A 17527-nucleotide genomic window follows, 5' to 3' on the forward strand; every position below is an offset into this window, starting at 1 on the left:
TTACCTAGAATTACTGATCACGAATCAAGTATTAGATGTAGCGATCAGCGGACCGAATCCGATGTTATGATTTTCTCGCATGGTCTGCCAAACGAGAACAGGAAATGTCGCTGGCGGTGTCTATCCACAAGGGCCTCTCGGCAGACTATTGGCAAAGGCCAAGTTGGCGGGTATGTTTTTATGAGGGCTTTCTTGTAAGGAAAATAGACGAGATAAAGAAACACAGATGCAAAAAGATATAGGCTTGCGTGGCTTCCAGGAAGCCAACAGAGAAGATATTAGTAGAAAGGAGGGGGAGGGGATGTGTTTCCATCTCGCAGAGGGAATAGAAGAAAAAAGGAAGAAAGGGGGAGACACTAATATTTTGATTCCAGCGGCACACCCAAACCACCCTTTTCATGGCGTCTTGATGTTCTGGCTGAGCCAGCTCAACCCCTCAAACAGGCCCTCGCCCGTAGTGGCACAGCTCGGGTGGACATACCACTGGCGGTCGCGCATCCTATGCAAGCCCAGCTTCTCGGTGACCTCAGCCGGCGTCATGGCCGAGGGCAGGTCCTGCTTGTTCGCAAACACCAGCAAAAGGCAGTCCTTCATCTCCCGGTCGCTGACAATCCGGTGCAGCTCGGTGCGCGCCTCGTCGATGCGCTCGCGGTCGGCCGAGTCCACCACGAAAATCAGGCCCTGCGTGCCCGTGTAGTAGTGGCGCCACAGCGGCCGGATCTTGTCCTGGCCGCCCACGTCCCACACGTTGAACTTTACGTTCTTGTATGTCACCGTCTCCACGTTGAACCCCACTGTCGGGATTGTTGTCACCGACTGGTTCAGCTTCAGCTTGTACAGGATTGTCGTCTTGCCCGCCGCATCTAGGCCCAGCATCAGTATGCGCATCTCCTTGTTGCCGAAGAGCTTCGACAGCATCTTTGAAAAACTGCCTCCCATGGCTGTGTTTGGTTCCCGGTTTCTCGGCTATCTGACTTTTTAGAAAGGGGGCGCGTGTCTCCTCTACGAACTAGGCTGGTATGCTACAAGGAAAACAAGGCTGGTTTTAGTGCTCCACCGTATGCACGCAAATAGTGCCAAACGGGTTGCGGGGGGCGGCTCCCTGTTGCGTCATAGCGCGGCTTCAATTGGGAGGAGCGCATTGGCGACAAGTACCTGGCCGAGATGAGAGAGAGGAAAGGGGGACCAAAAAGGAATTAAGAGCAAGAATAATTGCAGGAATGAAAATTAGAGAAACAAAAGGCTGAATGAGCAATGTTTCGTTTTATTCTGTGGTGTGGACGCTGGCCAAAATAAAAAAAGCCGGGCATCGCTATTTTCTGAGCCGCACTAAAAGAGGGGGATCGGCCACTTCAACTGCATAAACATCTCCCATGCTGATGGAAAATAGCGATCTCCGCAAGAAACTTTTTTGGGCAGGCTCAGTTTCTGAGTGCCTGGCTTGACTCGTGGACGGCTTCCAGGAAGACCTGGAGATGGTTCGGGTCATGCGTGGGCATCATGCCGTGGCCCAGGTTCGCAATAGTGGCCGGCGGGGCCAAACTTGCGGCACATCTCTCCGTGTGCGCTCGCGGATCACCTCGGGCTCAGCAAACAGCACCGTCGGATCCAGGTTGCCCTGCAAAACCACGCTCCGGCCGCCGCCGCTGCGCTCCAGCCCGCGCCTCACGCTCTGCACGTGCGATTTCCGGCTCCACCGTCCAGTCCAGCGAGATGACATCAAACAGCGTCTCCGCCGCCAGCGCCTCGATCGCATAAGTGCGCGCCCTTGGCAAACACCGTCATGGGCACTCCAGGGACACTGCTGCTTCACATGCGCAGGCAATCCGCCTCCAGGTACGGCAGCGAGAACTCGTCAAAGTCCTGCGGGCCCAGCTCGCCTGCCCACGACTCAAAGACCTGCAATGCCTGCGCGCCCGCGCGCACCTGGCCCACCAGGAACCGAGCCGCCACGTCCGCCAGCCGCCCCAGAAGCTCGTGCGCCGACTCGCGGTGCTGCAGAAGAAACGACTTGGCCAGCGCAAACGTCTTCGAGCCGCCGCCCTCCACCATATACGCCATTAGCGTCCACGGCGCCCCCACAAAGCCCAGCAGCGGACACTGCCCCTGCAGCGCATGGCGCGTGTTCGTGATCGCCTTATACACGTAGTCCAGGGAGCGGTCCACCGAGAAATCCGCCTGCTGGTCCACCAGCCGGCACCATGTCCGCCGGCGAGCGCAGGGGGGACGGGAAATGCGGGCCCTTGCCCGGCACCATCTGCACCTCCATGCCCATGGCCTGCGGAATCACCAGGATGTCAGAGAAGATAATCGCCGCGTCCAAAAGCCCGGCGTACCGCCGCAGCGGCTGCACCTGTGACCTCCGTCGCCAGCGACCGGCGTGCGGCACACATTGAAGAACTCGTTCTCGACGCGGATCGCGCGGAACTCTGGCAGATACCGCCCTGCCTGCCGCATGCACCACACCGGCGCCCGCTCCGTCGCCTCGCCGCGCGCTGCCCGCAAATACAGGTCGTTCTTGAGCTGCGGGAAGCTGTCTGTGTCAAAGTTCGTCGTGGAAACTGCCTCGGGCATTGCTTTGAGTATGGAGTAAAAAAGTGGTGGGAGTGGGAAAAGTGGAGATAAGATGCCGCATGCTCACCGCAAGGCTTCAAGTAGTGGAAAATGTGATATTTTTGAAAGCGCAGATTTTTAATTGGCCATTATCTACTCAAAATCCTTCACTGGCCCATACGCGCCTGGTCCTCCATCAGCTTGGCGTTCTCCTCGGCGAACCGCTGGCCGATCCGCTCGTTCAGCTTCATGTTCTTCAGCGTGCAGCGGTTGACGCACGTCAGCTCCTTGTCGTTCAGCTTGTTCGACGTAAAGTCCACCACGCAGTCGTCGAAGCACCGCGACACGAGATTCGAGTACATGCGCATAAAGTCCTTGAGCTGCTTCTGCTCCATCATCCGCTGCATCTGCTGGTCAAAGTATGACTGTTGTCCGTAGCCGCCGCCGTACATTGTGAGTAAAAATACCTATGTGAATTGATATAGTCTTGAGGGGAAAAAACAAGAGCTGGGCTGGGGCAGACAGATCGCAAATCGAGCCCCTCTTAAAAGTGCGAGTCCTTGATTATGTATTACGATAACGCCGCCACCCGGATTACTTTTCCAATCAATCCAATCACCACTCCTGCGATGTTGTCAGATGCTCTATTTCCAGAAAAAAAAGTCTATATCACTTGGCGCCCACCGCCACTGTCCCGTACTGCAGCCACTCGCTAACCATCGCCAGGGCCGCCTGTGCCTTGTCCAGCGCAACCATATGTCCGGCCTCAAAAACCCGCAGGAAGGTCAGTCCGCCAAACGATCTCGCTTCGCCTGCCGCCTCCCCGCCCACCGTCCACACAACATCTGGTGTCCTCCTAAATCCCTCTCTGCCCTCCCACTCGACCTCCTCCATCACAGCCTTTGTTTCCCATACCAATTGCATATGAGATCGGCGTCGCCCTGCATAGTTCAGCACGCGCACGCCAGCCCGTAGAATGTCCCGGAATCAGCCGTGCCGTATTGATCAGCTCGTCGCCCGACTCAATGAACGCGGACTTGATGTCGGCATTGCATACCTCAAACTCCTTAGCTAGGCGGAATGCCGATATTCAACCGCACCCACAGCTGGTCTGCATACGTATCGACAGCGTCAAGGTACGGATCGCACAAGGCCCCGCCGACGCACTTGCGTCTGACATCATACGGATTCCCGCCAGCGTCTTCGTACGGCTGCAATATATTATACGCAGCGCGTGTTGCATCCTCTACAGAGCTCACATTTGGGCTATTCTGGTGAGTCTTTAGCACGCTCATGAACAACTTGTTTGCGTCCTGCATCTGTAGGCACTGCGCGTCCGAGAGCTGTGTCGCATACGGTGGAATTGCAGGCCATCTGTGGCAAAAACGCAAACTGCCTGGCAATATCAAACAGCCCATTGCCGACCGCAATGCTCGTCAACGGCGTGTATGTGTTGCTGTCCAGAAGCAGCTGGGCGGCGATTGGCCGGCACGTAGTGGGCTGCGTAGCTTTCGCCCATCACATGCAAGGGGCCCCGGTACTGCGGAAACTTTTGGTAGAAGGTCTGCAAGAACTCTGCCACATCGCTGGCCGCATCCCACGTGCTGGTGACATTGGCGCCATACGAATATCCAGAGTTCGCCGGCTGGTCCAAAAACAGCAAATGCGCGTCCTTGTTCCACCCAAACGGATTCCAAGTCGTGCTGTGTCCGTCCGAAGTAACGCGGCAGGGCCCGATTCCTGTCAAAAGTCCAGTCATGGAGCTGCATCCCGGCCCGCCGTTCAGCCAGAGAATCACCGGGGTGTTGCTGTGTGAGGGTGTGCGTGATTCAAAGAACCAGTAGAATAGGTGTTTGGTACGGCTGGAGACGCTGATGTATCCGCTGCTCTGCTGCACACTCGGGTCGCAGAGCACTGGGTGCTGGACCATGTCCCACGGGTATCCTCCAGGGTATTTTGCCGCGCCTTTGGCCGTATTTTGCGGCATGGGGCGTGCAAAGACACACGTGGCAACAATCATGTATAGCATATATGTAATGTACATATTGTATGGTTGCAAGAAAATATATATGCAGACAGACACAGCTATTCGAGAGGGGGTTGGAGTGAAAAAGAGAAATGTCCTCTGCGTATTTGTACATGGCTGCGATGGCCTGTTTATACAAATGGGCTCTTGTTCATTGACATGTTGCCTTCAAGCGGACATAAATTAGAATAGTTTTTTTTGGTGGCCCTGGGCTGAATGACCGAAATCAAGTCAACAAAATAGCGCACAATGGGGTCAGCTGAGTGGCATGCCGAGCATACCACATTTTGCCTTCCATGTCCAAATGAAAGAGCCGATGTTGGAATATCTATTCACATCGGGTGGTGTGGTAGTAAATTCCGCCCAGAATGAAAGCAAGCGAGGCTTCTCGTAATTCCGCAACCCAAGTCTATGTGTGAACGCAGCATCGGTGGGATAGTCAGTTTGCCCGAACCAGGGAATGTCATGTTATTTGAGCGGGTTTGCCGACCAACAGCAAAAGAAGAAAAAAGCGCCATACATGTCTACTCAAACAAAAGCACTATTCTGCGATTCGACGTATGACATTCAGCGTCCACAGGATCCCTAAACTGCCCCTGTGCGATCGCACCCTGGCCGCCGCCCCTGCCCGGCAGCACCTTGAACACCTCGGCCAGCAGCCGCCCAGCATGCACCCCCTCGCACATTCCACCAATTGCCCAAGGACACCGCCCTTCCCAGCACTGCCAAATGCACCGAGGGTGGCTCGGCATTGCACAGATGCTCAACACGCGCCTTGACCAGCCGCGCCTGCGTCCTTCGGCTCCCCGACATCCGGCAGTACATGAATGGCGACCGGGGTACCAGCAAAATCCACAGTCCGCGTGAACGCCCGCAGGTTTTCTGCAGCGATCTGCCGCCAGCGCTCAGCGTCAGCAATTGCAGCGCGCTGCCCAAGCTGCAGCTTTTGTGCCTTGTCCTCCATCTTATTCAGGCCAGACACTCCCAGCACGGCGGCAGTCGCGGTTGCATACGTGAGCTGCTTTTGCAGCCACTGCGAACCAGCATGTCCTGCCACGGCCTCGATACGTCGTGTGCCGGTGCCCACTGAGCCCTCCGAGACGATTTGGAACGGGAACACGTTGCCGGTGGTAAGCACATGTGTGCCACCACACAGCTCCAGCGAATGCCCAGCAATCTCCACCACACGCACGGCCTTCTCATTGTACTTTTCTGTGAACATCGCCAGTGCACCGTGTGCCTTTGCCTCTGCCAGCGGCATCTCCTTGACACGCACAAGTGCGTTTTTCAGCGCCGCCTGGTTCACAATATCGGCGATCTCGGTCAACTGCGTCTGGGTCACTGGTGCACTGGAAAAATCGAACCGCAGGCTCCCGGGTTCCACCTGCGAGCCCGCCTGCAGAACTGACGCGCCCAGAACCTGCCGTAGTGCTGCATGCAAAAGGTGCGTGGCCGTATGGTGCACTGCACTGCCCAACCGCCGGCCCGTGTCCACTGATGCAGTCACTGTAGTACCAGGCTTAAGCAAAGAAGCATCGGCGCTGGGCAGATACAGGATGGTTGCGCGGCCATCTGACAGCCTCTGGGCGTCGCTGACAGTGAACTCGTGTGTGCGGCCCTGTGCATCGGTCACAGTGACAGAGCCCCAATCGGCCACCTGTCCACCACCCGCCGCATAGAACGGGCATGGGTCAATAACCGCTACGCCGTCGCCGTTGGCCAGCGCCCGGAACGTGACGACTTTTGCAGTCTCCTCCATGATGTCACTCTCGGGGTCAAACCGGTAGCCCGAAAACCGACTTGCCACGCCCACATCCTCCTGCCACGCCATGCGCACAGCCTCGAGCTCCGACGCCTCCCCACCCTCAGCAGCACCCTGCTTCCATGATGCCTTGTTGCGCTGGCGGCTCTCGCGCTGCATTTCCTCGAACCCTCGCACATCCACCGCCCACCCGTGGTCGCGCGCAATGATCTCGGTCAAGTCAGCCGGGAACCCGTGCGTATCGTACAGCACAAATGTGTCTCGCGCCGACACCGTCTTGTTGGACCTGTCGGCTGTGAAAATGCCCTCTAGAAGCGCCATGCCTTTGCCCAGTGTGCCCAAGAATGCATTCTCCTCAGCCGCCAGTACGTTGAGAATCGCCTGCCGCCGCTCGGTCAGCTCCGGATACGCAGCACCCATGGCCTGCTCGAGACTCGGGTAGATGGTTGGTAGAATTGGCCCCGTGATGCCCAGCAGCCGCCCAGCTCGCACTGCGCGGCGGATAATGCGACGCAGGACGTAGCCACGGCCGGTGTTGCCCGGGTAGACACCTTCAGAGATCAGGAAAGCGCTGGTGCGCAGGTGGTCGGCAATGACGCGCTTGTGTGTCAGCTGCGGATTGCCATCGTTGCCGGTGGTTACGGGATCCGTCTCACCTTTCTGCAGCGTGACCAATGAACCGGATGATCGTCTGGAACTCGTCCGTGTCAAAGTTGTTGTGCTTGCCCTGCAAGATCGACGCAACACGCTCCAGCCCCATGCCCGTATCAATACACGGCACATCCAGCCTGCTTAGCCCGCCGATTGGCGTCCCGGTAGTTCTCCATGAACACCAGGTTCCAGAACTCCAGCCAGCGCTCCTCGTCGTGCTCCGTATACCGCGGGTTGCCCGTGTCCCAGAAGATCTCCGAGCTGAGACCGCACGGGCCCTCGCCCGCCCCCATGCTCCAGAAGTTGTCCTCGTCGCCCAGCCGCACAATCCGCAGTGGGTCAAGCTTTATCTCGTCCCGCCAGATCGCGTACGCCTCCTGGTCCGTCGTGTGCACTGTCACCCGCAGCTTCTCCTGCGGCAGCTGCAGTTCCTCGGTGATGAACCGCCATGCCATGTGGATGATCTCACGCTTGCCGTAGGCGCCGAACGAAAAGTTCCCCAGCATCTCAAAGAACGTGTGGTGACGCGGCGTCTGCCCCTACCTGGTCCAGGTCGTTATGCTTGCCGCCCGCTCGCACGCACTTTTGCACTGTCGTGACCTGCTTGAATGGCGCCGTGTCAGGACGCTTAAAGTACTGCTTGAACGGAACCATCCCGGCGTTTGTGAATAGCAATGTCGAGTCGTTCTTCGGCACAATGTCCGAGGAGGGCTGTCGCTTGTGCCCGTTGCGCTCGAAAAACTCTAGATACCGTCGCCGAATTTCGCTCGCTGACATGTTTGAATAATTGCGAGAAGATAAACCTAGAGTAAATAGCAGAGGCGCAACCGATGCTGCTCGCCGTTTATATACGCCTGAATCAGCCAGCTGTTACTACTGGTGCTGCTGCCACTGCTGCTGCTGTGCCACGTGATACATGCACTCTGCTGCGGCTGGCCAAACAAGAAATCATGATAGAGCGAGCAAAATAGTGACGATGTGTGCTGAAGAAGAGAGACAGCGATCGGAGGTTGGAAGGGTGAATCAGTAGCCAGCTGAAGTGATTGCAATAATCGGCAATCAGGAGCTGATCCAGTTTGCATGAAGTCGGTGGTGAGACCACATTCCGCATATGCGCATTGCCAGCCCTCTCTGGCAGGCCGACGGAACACTGAATGCCACTCCAGAGTGCATCTCTCCCACGACAAATGGATGTAGAACCGCAGCAGAGGGATATCACTGCGCATTTGTAAGCACAAGGCTAATCACGAAATCAACGCCTTTCAAAAACTTTTTTATTTTTCCTGATCCCCTTGAACCCCTTCTAACTCCACGGCTCTTCCCAATTCACTCGCTCTTCTCTACTAGGCCTGAATTGCACTTTTATATTTCTAGTTCAACTACCAAGCGCATACACAGACATGGCACCAAGATCAAAGGTCAGCTCTTCGCTAGGCAGGTCGATTATCCGCAAGCGCTTCGAGGGCAAGCGCCGGCCAACAGACAACGACACCGAGCTGCACACGACCGAACTCGACGACGGGCCCTCGTGGACAAAGCTGCAGTCGATCACCCAGCAAGGCGATCTAGACGAGTTCCTGCACACGGCCGAGCTGGCCGGCACCGAATTCACCGCCGAGCGCATGAACGTCAAGATCATCTCCAGCCAGAACCTGACCTCCGCCCACAACCCGTTCCTTTTGACTGCTGCCGAGGAGGCTGCCACCCTGGCCAAGCACCGGGAAAACACAAACCGCCTCCGGATCCCGCGGCGCCCGGCCTGGGACGAGACCACGTCGCCGGCCGAGCTGCACCGCAATGAGCGCCAGGGGTTCATGGACTGGCGCCGCGAGCTTGCACACATGCAGGAGGACGAGGGGCTGCTGCTGACTCCGTTCGAGCGCAACCTGGAGGTTTGGCGGCAGCTCTGGCGCGTGCTCGAGCGCTCCCACCTGGTCGTTCAGATCGTCGACGCACGCAATCCATTGCTCTTCCGCAGCCAGGACCTCGAAATGTATGTGCGTGAACTGGACCCGCGCAAAAAGACGCTGCTGCTGATCAACAAGGCGGACATGCTGACCGACCGCCAGCGCACAATCTGGGCCGACTACTTTGAAGAGCACGGCATCCGCTACGTCTTCTTCTCCGCCAAGGAGTCGAACGAGAGTCTCGAGAAGGAGCGCGAGCTGCAGGAGGCGGCAGAGCTGGCGCGCGAGCTGGCACAGCACACCCTGGGCGAGGATGATGCGGGCGATATGGAGGCGATTGAGCGCGCGCGTGCCGAGTCCCGCCGCAAAAAGTACAACAAAAAGGAGGCCACCGACGAGGTCGACGAGTTTGAGACCGAGATCAAGCACGTGGACCTGTCGCAGATGGACCTGCGCACGCGCGTCCTGGTGCCGCCGAGTTGGTCTCGCTGCTGATGGCCGAGTGCCCGGCGCTGGCCGACGAACACTCCCACGGCAAGCTGATGATCGGCCTGGTCGGCTACCCGAACGTCGGCAAGTCCTCGACTATCAACGCTCTGGTCGGGTCCAAAAAGGTCAATGTCGGCGCCATGCCGGGCAAGACCAAGCACTTCCAGACCATCCATTTGACCAGCGACGTCGTTCTCTGCGACTGCCCCGGTCTCGTCTTCCCCACCTTCGCCACCACCGCCGCCGACATGGTCTGCAACGGCGTCCTGCCCATCGACCAGCTCCGCGAGTTCTCTGGCCCTAGCGCTCTTGTCGCCCGCCGCATCCCGAAGCTCGTCCTCGAGGCCGTCTACGGTATTGAAATCAGGACCAGGCACGAGGAAGAGGGCGGCGACGGAATCCCGACCAGCGAGGAGCTACTCTCGGCCTACGCAGCCGCCCGCGGAATGTTCAAGGGTGGCGAGGGCAACCCGGACGAGTCACGAGCGGCCCGCGTCATCCTCAAGGACTACGTCAACGGCAAGCTGGTGTTCTGCTCCTCACCTCCCTCGCACCCCGACGCGAGCGACTTCAACAAGGAGCACTATCTGCCCGAGAACGTCGCCAAGATGACCCGCCATCTGGTCGATACTGCGCTGCCCGATGGCTCGCACGCGTACGCCGTCAAGCACGCCGCCAGCGACCGCAACAACGTCAAAAAGGCCATTGCCACCAGCGGCTCGGTCAAGGTCGAGCACATGGACCGCCAGTTCTTCAGCACCGGCAACGCCGGTGCCACCAACGCCAGGCGCCGCGCGATGCAGCACCAGGTCAAGCAGGGCGACGGCTACGCCCAGATGCACATGGGTGCTATCGCCCACGCCAGCGTCAACGACCGCGGCGAGGCCCTGAGCATCTCGGGCGTCCAGCAGGCCAGGATTGCTGGCGCCGCATACAAGGGCAATGCTGCCAAAAAGCAGCACAAGAAGAAGAAGGCTGGCAAGCAGCGGTCCGGCCAGGGTGTCTATGAATACTGAATACATGTCTCTGCCTTTTTTGATTGGCTGATTACGGCGTGGGGTGCCCGATTGGATTTTTTTGAGGAAAAAATGCTGGAGCTGGCCCCGACAGTGATTGGCCGTGTCGGTGGAGAGGGAGGAGCGGTGAGAACAGAAAAATGAAATCCAAGCGCTCGCAATTCGCCTTAATCCTCCACGCCGGGTTTTGAATTTTCTCCCTTTCTTTTTTCCTTTTGATTCTGCTTTAATAACCTTTTTTGTTTTGTCAAAATATTAGAGCGCCCAAGGTAAAACAAGACCAAAGTGATTTTGAGACAGAGCCAGATATAATATTCGTGATCATGGTGCTAATATTTGCCTCGGCATCATGAATAGACGCACACAAAGCCCTTGTATTTCAGAGATGGACGCTGATATGTCGGAGCCCAAGGTCGAGCAGCAGCAGGAGCAGGAGCAGCAACAGCAGCAGAGTGTCGTCGAGGAAGTGCCCGTCGGAGAGGTTGCTGCCGAGGAGGTAGCTGTTGAGGAACACCAGCAGCCACTGGAGGAGCAGCCACTGGAGGACCAGCACTGGAGGAGCACCAGCAGCCACTGGAAGAGCAGCCTCTCGAAGAGCACCAGCAGCTGGACGACCATCCACCAGCAGCAGGACGCCGAGCAGCACCAATACGAGCAGCAGTATGACGCGTCGTACGACCAGCAATACGAGGCTGCCGAGGACGCGCCACAGGAGGCCTACGACGAGACCCAGGCCCAGCCCGAATACGAGCAGGACCAGGCGTACGACGACCAGGTAGTTGTCGATGCCGCCGCCGTCGCCACTGCCGCCGCCGCTGCTGCCGCCCAGGCCGAAGAGCAGCAGTACGCGCCCGACGACCAGCAGCAGCAGTACGCGCAGGACGACCAGCAGCAGTACGACCAGCAGCACGAGCAGCAGTACGAGCAGCAGTACGAGACCCACGAGCAGATGGACGACCAGACGCTGGCCGCACACCCGGCGCGCGAGCTCCAGGCCGCCGAGTCCCAGCCCATATCGGCCGAGGTCTCGCAGGCCATGGACCGCTACGACGACGCGTACGCTCCCCACCCCGGCGCCCTGCAGACCCTGGCCGCAACCTCGTCCTGTTGCCACTCCTCACACCACCACGCACGTCTACCACCAGAAGCCGCTGACGCCCAAATTCAACAGAGCCCGCAACTGGACGCGCGACGAGACAAAGATTCTGCTCAACGAGCTCGAGCGCATCGTCGCCGAGAACCCAGAGGACAGGAGGGAGGTCATGCTGCGCGCCCACCCCACGTTCGAGCAGACCGCCAATGTGCTGCGCGAGCATGGCTTTGTCCGCGACGGCCAGGGCTGCATGATCCGCTGGCGCAATCTGCTGCGCGTCTACAAGCAGCAGCGCGCCTGCCAGCGACTCTCAGGACCCCTCTGTCCTGCAGGGCTACCCCTACGCAAACGAGATCGAGTCCATCTACCGCTTCCCGCCCGAGAACATCTCCTCCTACCACATGCACGGGGAGTCCGGCTCGCCTGGTCCCGACGGCTCGCAGACCGGCCATGCCCGCACCTGGACCCAGGCGAACGGCTCTGCCTACGAGACCCCTGCCCGCAAGCGCCAGCGTGAGATGCACCAGCTCGCTGACCAGATCGAGCGCATGGAGCAGAAGCTCGACCAGGCCACTGAGGTCATCTCCCAGCAGTCCGAAATCATCCGCTCGTTGGAGGAGCGCGTCGTGCGCGCCGAGGAAGCGCTGAAGCAGAGCGAGACCACCCTCGAGACCATCAACACCACCATCGGTGAAAAGGATGCCAAGCGCGACGAGCTTGAGAAGCAGCTCATGGTTACCGTCCAGGCGCTGTCGCAAGTCATTGCCACCAAGAAGGCCGAGCAGCAATGATCCCTTCCCCTACTTCCCACGATTAATTAAATGGTTCTATATTTTGTCTCACTTTTTCTTACCGCATTCCTTACAAACAGCTACATGAAAACATTTACTGCTGCTGATGCTTCTCCCGTTGCTTTTGAGCTGCCAGCAGCTGGGAAAACAGCCCGTTGTGATTGCTGGCCAGCTCTTTGGGTGGCCCAAGCTCCACTACACGCCCGTTATCCATGACCACAATTCGGTCACTGTCAAGCACAGACTCCAGTCTGTGCGCAATGGTAATCACGGTGCTGTGCCTAAAGTCGCGCTGGACCACGCGTCTGATCAGACTATCGGTCTCGCTGTCGATATTAGCCGTGGCTTCGTCCAACACTATCACTTGCCTCCTGCTGACCAGCAACCGGCATAGGCAGATTAACTGACGCTGACCCGCACTGAAGTTTCTGCCCCCACACTCCACAAACCGACCCAGGCAGCACCCACGCTCGGGATCATGCCTGCCGCGGCTACACTCTACCATCTCTACAATGCCGCCAGCCTCCACTGCCTCCCACAGCTCTCTGTCACAATGCCTCTGCAGCGGGTCAAGGTTGAACCGCAATGTCCCGTGGAACAGCGCCGGATCCTGGGACACAATTCCTAGCCGCGACCGCAAATCATGCAGACCAACCTGTGCAATATCCACACCGTCGATCAATATTGACCCTGACTCTGCCTCGATCACACGGAACAACCCCAGCGACAGCGACGTCTTGCCTGCCCCTGTCCGCCCGACCACTCCAATCCTTTCCCCACTCTTGATCTGAAGCGAAACGTCCGCCAGTGCCCGGTCCTGCTTCGCCGTGAACCGCATACTGTAGTTGCGGAACTCGACCTGCCCGTGCTCTGGCCAGTCTGCTGTCAGCTCGCTATTTTCGACGTGCGCCGGTGCCTCAGCCTCCATATGCGCCTTGTCGTAAACCTCCTGGATCGGATATACGTTGTTGATGAACAGCTGCCTTATCCCAGCCAGATTGCTGATAATCGGCATAACTACCTTGAGCGTCAGATACTGGTACTGGAGGTCGCCCGCCCCCAGCTCAATCGTGCTGTCCACTTGCCGACCGCCATAGCATTCCAACGGCCAGAATGTAAACAGCCGAATACTCGGCAAATGCCTGAATCAACGATCGCACACCAATCACCGCATCTGCCGCCTGCTTCGCCTGCTGCTCGAGAACGCAGCAACGCACAATCTGATCTTCAAAGAAACCAAATGCCCCGGACGCACGCACTGCTATAGACCCCGACACTGCCTCCTGCAGCAGGCGCTCCTGCTCCTGCTTCATCTGAAACGCAGCTGTACCTAGCGGCTGAAGGATGTTCCTCTTGGGAAGTTGTGTATACGCAACCACTGCACCAATGCACACGACCATCGCTGTCGCCATGGGGATATGCTGAATACCCCAACAGCCGTGAACAGCACACTGCCCAGGGAGACCACGATCGTCCTCTACAGCCCCAGGGATACCCTCTGGAATTGCACGTTCGGAGCTACGCGTTATCGAAATGAACCGGTAGGTGCTGCCCTTCCAGTACTCCGACACTTTAGCCTTAGCCATTCCCTTGAGGATGCTTGCCTGGATGCGTGTGCGCAGTGGTAGTATGTACAGCCCCTCCCGAATCACAAACCGCACCCCCTGCAAGATGTTTGCATATAGCGCATGCTGTAGCCCAATGAACGCCAGCAGCATCAGTTTGTCCATCCCTTGGTCTGGATCCTCGCTGTGTAGATACTGTCTCCAGTTTTCGCGCATCAGAAGCTCTGAGTACACGAGAACAAGCCCAAATATAGCCGCCGAAACGAGTCCAAACGACCCCGAATTCTCGGATGTAATATTCTATCGCCTCTCTACGCCCAGACTCGACGATAAGGTCCTTCGATTCCTTGACCTTTATTTGCGCCCGTTTGTCGACTGCATTGCTAGTGCCTGGACTAATGGACAGCGGCTTCTTATCAGCCTCCCGCAGCTCACCACTGCTCGGAGTACCGAAATTCTGGAGCTCGGCCTTCGCCCACTGCCGTATATCGGCTCGCCTGAGTAGCGCAGTGCCATTAATGATCCTCGATGATCTTGTCATAGCAATAAGGCTCCTTGGTTTGCCGTATCAGAAACCAGTATCCGGGTTCGGCTCTGAAGCAACCCTTTCTCCGATAGCACGCTCTGCCAGATATGCTTGGCCACCTTGGCATCAACTGCTGCAAAGATACCTGTCAAACAAGTAAATGTCTGCTTGTGAGTATAGGGCCCTTGCCAGCGACAGCCGTGTGCGCTGTCCGCCAGACAAATTGGTGCCCTGGTTGGTGATCTCGGTCATGTCGGCGTTGGGCATCCGCTCTATATCGCTGCTCAGTGCGCAGGCATTCAGGACCTCGTCATAGTACTGCTTGTCAAAAGGCCGTCCAAACAGTATATTATCGCGGAGCGTTCCATTCATGAGCCATGCTTGCTGATCTACGTATGCAACTGACCCAAATCGCGTGCTACTTCCGCTCATCGAGCTGCATCTCGCCCAGAATCGCCAGCAGCAACGCCGACTTGCCTGACCCAACTTGGCCAGTCACTGCAACAAGCTCGCCGTCCTGGATGGAAATGCTTGACATATGCAGCGCTGGCTCCGCCTGCCCAAACCATGCGAACGACGCATTGTTCATCACCACTCTCGGCCCTCCTTTCTGGTACCGAGATATTTCGGTTGTAGCCACCGACCTCTTTTGCCGAAGCCGCCCTTGAATAAGCCGCTCCAACCGGAATATTTCGGCGATTTGCGATACATTTTGAAACAGCTCACCACATGAGCTGCCCGCTGACTTCAATGACATAATCAGCCGAATGATATCTGCGTTGCTCAGCCGCATAGCTGGGATTGGAAACACCGATAGCGCAAGGAGCACCGCCGCCTCCTTGGTCATGCGTCTGACAGCTGCTGCTAACACCTTTAGAAAGCCTGTGCCCCGGTCGTCATAGTTGTCACCTGGCAACAGCGACAAGAAGGCGCTTTCCCAGCTGTTTAGCTTGATAGCCAATATCGAAGGCAGCATCTCGGTGATCCGCGTATGAAGTGTCCGTGGTCGCTTGCGGTCTAGCCGCCGCTGCTTGTACACGCCCGATATGGCCTCGGATACGGCAGTCAGTGCTAGGATGGTGCCAAACAGCACAACGATCCGCCAGCCAACGACCGAGTACGTGAGCATAATGTCGCCTATCAGCCGGATGGTCGGCCCCAGCTTGTTAAGCAGCAGGAATATGCTGTCTACATATGCATCGAGCAAGACTTTGCGCTCATCAAGTAGCGACTGTAGCGTGTGGGTCGACCCTGTCTCCAGTATAGAGCGACGACACACTGCAAGATGCAGCGCATTTCCGACCTGCACCTTGACGCGCTGACGGAACGCCGAGTGATGGATGTGCAACACCCGCATCAGCATGAGCACAGCTACCTTCTCGAAGATGGAGATGGGATATGCTGGATTGGCTGTTGCTGTTGCTGCTGCCTGTTAACCCCCGCGGCTAGGGAAAAGATCTCCGCCAGTGCCACTGTCTGCCAGACATCGCACATTCCAAGGGCTGCCTGCTCAATTGCCACTTGAACCAGTGGTTTCCAGGTATGCAGCCACCAGTCCCCGGATCACAAAAAGTACTCTGCGACTCATCAAACGGCATCACCATTTGCTTTGCCTTGAGCCTGAACCGCGTGGCAATGCTGGCAATGTCCTCTGAGGTCAGCACCGGTTTGACTGGCTCTCGGTCCAGCTGCAGGCCGACAGCCTATGAAGCTGCTTTTGAACATACAAAGCAGCTGGCGCCAGAAAGTCCGACGAGAGCTGGCCGCGTCGTAGATTTCGAGGGCGTGGAATGCAAGCAGAGAAAGAAGCGGTGGGAGATAGGTGGTGCCGCCGGCAGACGAGACTGCAGTGCAAAGAGTACATATAATGCGGCAAAGATGGAAGGCTATGAAGAGGAATGGCGGCAGTGCGCTTGCTCGGGCTAAGCCTATCGCTATCTAGACAGCGCAGAGAGAAAGAGAAAGAGAGAGAAACCAGACGATTAGCGAGCATGGATTTGAGCACATTGATCTCAGGCTGGAGTATTTTTCCCTCCCTTTTGTTCCTGGCAAATTTTTGGGCTTCATCCCACCCCCTCTTAGCTTGGGCTCGAAGAAATAGAAACCCAGTGGGAGTTTGGCTCAGGGAATCTTTTACAGCACACTCTTTTGGTCACTGAAAATCGGCGGATGCTTGGTACTTACAAGCTGAATGAGAAGAGGGACAGCACTATGATCTGCCGACAGGCTCACTGCGGAACGAGAGACTGAGAGCGAGCACGGCAGTATTTGGCAACTACACAGGGATTGGCACAGGAGAGATGATCAACAATTTGTCAATGAATGAACGATAGCCTTGCGAAAACAGAGCGATTGCTTTTTGCCCGTGCTCCTGTTTGCCTACCAAAGCAGCCATTCCAAGGCGTCCCAAGAGCACTTCGTCACGAAATGCTATGTAGAAGCATATCAGCACTACAAAAGCAGCATCGACGGCGACTGGAATACTACATGCAATAGTACAGGTGGAGAAATGTAAAGTGAGGGCTGTTTATGCCAGATTGCAGCAGCACATTCTACACAAGAGCACAGCATGTGGCCCAATTCTGGCTGTAGACCGGCTCGATCACCACTGAAGATAAGGCCGTGATGTTTTGGGAATGGCCGCCATACCTGGTGGTCACGATGGCGGGTGTCTGACCACTGACCGGAACCATGTACATCGGGTGAAAGCGATAAGGGTAAAACGGGGCAGAGAAAAAAGCCCAGAAACGGAAGCGCGATAGAGGGCAGTGAATACAGGTGTCCAGAGCAGCAAGACAAACCGCAACTGGCCGTAATGCTGTCATGGCCGGTATTTATAATTTGTGCTGAGCGGGTGTGTTGCGCTGCAACTCACATAGGGACCTCGCCTAGCTTGATATATGCGCTGATGATGAATGCTAGGACTCAAGCTCGGTAAGCACAGCCATTTATGTAAGGCTGAGTCTGCGATTGAAAATAGATGAGCGGCAAAAGTTAGGGAAAATAAAGCAAAAAAGCTTCGTTAGGGTAGAGGCGAAAGCAGCAGGGAGCTACAGGAAAGAAAGCGAGGGGGAGTGATCAAGGAGAATTGACCTGATATGGTCAAATTGCTGGTCGGCTGCAGGCCCAGCAGTTCCGTCTCCAGTCC

General features: G+C 57.0%; 11 protein-coding genes across 11 annotated transcripts; 2 read left to right on the forward strand and 9 right to left on the reverse strand.

Annotated features, from left to right (window-relative positions):
• Window positions 1–208: 208 nt before the first annotated feature.
• DL89DRAFT_268715 (ARF/SAR superfamily) lies at window positions 209–1306 on the reverse strand. Its single transcript, XM_040888016.1, has 3 exons — window positions 1157–1306; window positions 1060–1064; window positions 209–1017 (listed from the first exon to the last, which is right to left on the reverse strand). The coding sequence occupies exon 3, from the start codon at window positions 937–939 to the stop codon at window positions 397–399; it is 543 nt and encodes a 180-aa protein (XP_040742001.1). The 5' UTR covers window positions 940–1017; window positions 1060–1064; window positions 1157–1306; the 3' UTR covers window positions 209–396.
• Window positions 1307–1421: 115 nt separating this feature from the next.
• DL89DRAFT_275338 (uroporphyrinogen decarboxylase) lies at window positions 1422–2574 on the reverse strand (the record flags this gene model as incomplete). Its single annotated transcript, XM_040889293.1, has 6 exons — window positions 1422–1556; window positions 1580–1651; window positions 1698–1767; window positions 1814–2178; window positions 2201–2353; window positions 2377–2574. 6 exons carry the CDS (start codon window positions 2572–2574, stop codon window positions 1422–1424), a joined length of 993 nt encoding a protein of 330 aa, XP_040742002.1.
• An 81-nt stretch (window positions 2575–2655) lies between these two features.
• Window positions 2656–3070, reverse strand: DL89DRAFT_268717 (mitochondrial import inner membrane translocase subunit TIM9). Its single transcript, XM_040888017.1, has one exon. It carries the CDS (start codon window positions 3003–3005, stop codon window positions 2721–2723), a length of 285 nt encoding a protein of 94 aa, XP_040742003.1. The 5' UTR covers window positions 3006–3070; the 3' UTR covers window positions 2656–2720.
• Window positions 3071–3743: 673 nt separating this feature from the next.
• Window positions 3744–4970, reverse strand: DL89DRAFT_27863 (uncharacterized protein). The gene has a single exon (XM_040889518.1). The coding sequence runs from the start codon at window positions 4595–4597 to the stop codon at window positions 3959–3961; it is 639 nt and encodes a 212-aa protein (XP_040742004.1). The 5' UTR covers window positions 4598–4970; the 3' UTR covers window positions 3744–3958.
• On the reverse strand, window positions 4959–7961 carry DL89DRAFT_268718 (uncharacterized protein). Its single transcript, XM_040888018.1, has 12 exons — window positions 7572–7961; window positions 7116–7531; window positions 6984–7032; window positions 6219–6953; window positions 5813–6197; window positions 5667–5791; window positions 5637–5639; window positions 5571–5612; window positions 5391–5543; window positions 5288–5368; window positions 5145–5256; window positions 4959–5120 (listed from the first exon to the last, which is right to left on the reverse strand). The coding sequence occupies exons 1-12, from the start codon at window positions 7767–7769 to the stop codon at window positions 5104–5106; spliced, it is 2316 nt and encodes a 771-aa protein (XP_040742005.1). The 5' UTR covers window positions 7770–7961; the 3' UTR covers window positions 4959–5103.
• An 88-nt stretch (window positions 7962–8049) lies between these two features.
• On the forward strand, window positions 8050–10601 carry DL89DRAFT_268719 (P-loop containing nucleoside triphosphate hydrolase protein). The gene is made up of 2 exons (XM_040888019.1): window positions 8050–9367; window positions 9403–10601. Exons 1-2 carry the CDS (start codon window positions 8393–8395, stop codon window positions 10402–10404), a joined length of 1977 nt encoding a protein of 658 aa, XP_040742006.1. The 5' UTR covers window positions 8050–8392; the 3' UTR covers window positions 10405–10601.
• Window positions 10594–12374, forward strand: DL89DRAFT_268721 (uncharacterized protein). Its single transcript, XM_040888020.1, has 4 exons — window positions 10594–10673; window positions 10762–11460; window positions 11489–11774; window positions 11812–12374. The coding sequence occupies exons 2-4, from the start codon at window positions 10790–10792 to the stop codon at window positions 12286–12288; spliced, it is 1434 nt and encodes a 477-aa protein (XP_040742007.1). The 5' UTR covers window positions 10594–10673; window positions 10762–10789; the 3' UTR covers window positions 12289–12374.
• On the reverse strand, window positions 12265–13585 carry DL89DRAFT_27868 (P-loop containing nucleoside triphosphate hydrolase protein). The gene has a single exon (XM_040889520.1). It carries the CDS (start codon window positions 13301–13303, stop codon window positions 12383–12385), a length of 921 nt encoding a protein of 306 aa, XP_040742008.1. The 5' UTR covers window positions 13304–13585; the 3' UTR covers window positions 12265–12382.
• Window positions 13586–14866, reverse strand: DL89DRAFT_301744 (uncharacterized protein). Its single transcript, XM_040890847.1, has one exon. The coding sequence runs from the start codon at window positions 14392–14394 to the stop codon at window positions 13867–13869; it is 528 nt and encodes a 175-aa protein (XP_040742009.1). The 5' UTR covers window positions 14395–14866; the 3' UTR covers window positions 13586–13866.
• Window positions 14424–15994, reverse strand: DL89DRAFT_301748 (uncharacterized protein). Its single transcript, XM_040890848.1, has one exon. The coding sequence runs from the start codon at window positions 15740–15742 to the stop codon at window positions 14798–14800; it is 945 nt and encodes a 314-aa protein (XP_040742010.1). The 5' UTR covers window positions 15743–15994; the 3' UTR covers window positions 14424–14797.
• Window positions 15995–16571: 577 nt separating this feature from the next.
• On the reverse strand, window positions 16572–17340 carry DL89DRAFT_27925 (uncharacterized protein). The gene is made up of 2 exons (XM_040889566.1): window positions 17029–17340; window positions 16572–16862 (listed from the first exon to the last, which is right to left on the reverse strand). Exons 1-2 carry the CDS (start codon window positions 17202–17204, stop codon window positions 16655–16657), a joined length of 384 nt encoding a protein of 127 aa, XP_040742011.1. The 5' UTR covers window positions 17205–17340; the 3' UTR covers window positions 16572–16654.
• Between the last annotated feature and the right edge of the window lie 187 nt (window positions 17341–17527).

Source organism: Linderina pennispora (assembly GCF_002104995.1).
Source record: "Linderina pennispora strain ATCC 12442 chromosome Unknown DL89scaffold_10, whole genome shotgun sequence".
NCBI classification, from domain to species: domain Eukaryota; kingdom Fungi; phylum Kickxellomycota; class Kickxellomycetes; order Kickxellales; family Kickxellaceae; genus Linderina; species Linderina pennispora.

Bases quoted from the DNA above. Each gene is read 5' to 3' on its own strand.
- DL89DRAFT_268715 (XM_040888016.1), bottom strand. From the start codon at position 939: ATGGGAGGCAGTTTTTCAAAGATGCTGTCGAAGCTCTTCGGCAACAAG.
- DL89DRAFT_268717 (XM_040888017.1), bottom strand. From the start codon at position 3,005: ATGTACGGCGGCGGCTACGGACAACAGTCATACTTTGACCAGCAGATG.
- DL89DRAFT_27863 (XM_040889518.1), bottom strand. From the start codon at position 4,597: ATGTACATTACATATATGCTATACATGATTGTTGCCACGTGTGTCTTT.
- DL89DRAFT_268718 (XM_040888018.1), bottom strand. From the start codon at position 7,769: ATGTCAGCGAGCGAAATTCGGCGACGGTATCTAGAGTTTTTCGAGCGC. The intron at 7,532-7,571 runs GTGCGAGCGGGC...TGGACCAGGTAG, and splicing joins TCACGACAGTGCAAAAGTGC to GGGCAGACGCCGCGTCACCA. The intron at 7,033-7,115 runs GTATTGATACGG...GACGAGTTCCAG, and splicing joins AAGCAGGCTGGATGTGCCGT to ACGATCATCCGGTTCATTGG.
- DL89DRAFT_268719 (XM_040888019.1), top strand. From the start codon at position 8,393: ATGGCACCAAGATCAAAGGTCAGCTCTTCGCTAGGCAGGTCGATTATC. The intron at 9,368-9,402 runs GTGCCGCCGAGT...CTGATGGCCGAG, and splicing joins ACCTGCGCACGCGCGTCCTG to TGCCCGGCGCTGGCCGACGA.
- DL89DRAFT_268721 (XM_040888020.1), top strand. From the start codon at position 10,790: ATGGACGCTGATATGTCGGAGCCCAAGGTCGAGCAGCAGCAGGAGCAG. The intron at 11,461-11,488 runs GTACGCTCCCCA...GGCGCCCTGCAG, and splicing joins ATGGACCGCTACGACGACGC to ACCCTGGCCGCAACCTCGTC. The intron at 11,775-11,811 runs GTCTACAAGCAG...AGCGACTCTCAG, and splicing joins GCTGGCGCAATCTGCTGCGC to GACCCCTCTGTCCTGCAGGG.
- DL89DRAFT_27868 (XM_040889520.1), bottom strand. From the start codon at position 13,303: ATGCCGATTATCAGCAATCTGGCTGGGATAAGGCAGCTGTTCATCAAC.
- DL89DRAFT_301744 (XM_040890847.1), bottom strand. From the start codon at position 14,394: ATGACAAGATCATCGAGGATCATTAATGGCACTGCGCTACTCAGGCGA.
- DL89DRAFT_301748 (XM_040890848.1), bottom strand. From the start codon at position 15,742: ATGCTGATGCGGGTGTTGCACATCCATCACTCGGCGTTCCGTCAGCGC.
- DL89DRAFT_27925 (XM_040889566.1), bottom strand. From the start codon at position 17,204: ATGACAGCATTACGGCCAGTTGCGGTTTGTCTTGCTGCTCTGGACACC. The intron at 16,863-17,028 runs GTATGGCGGCCA...TATTGCATGTAG, and splicing joins CCCGCCATCGTGACCACCAG to TATTCCAGTCGCCGTCGATG.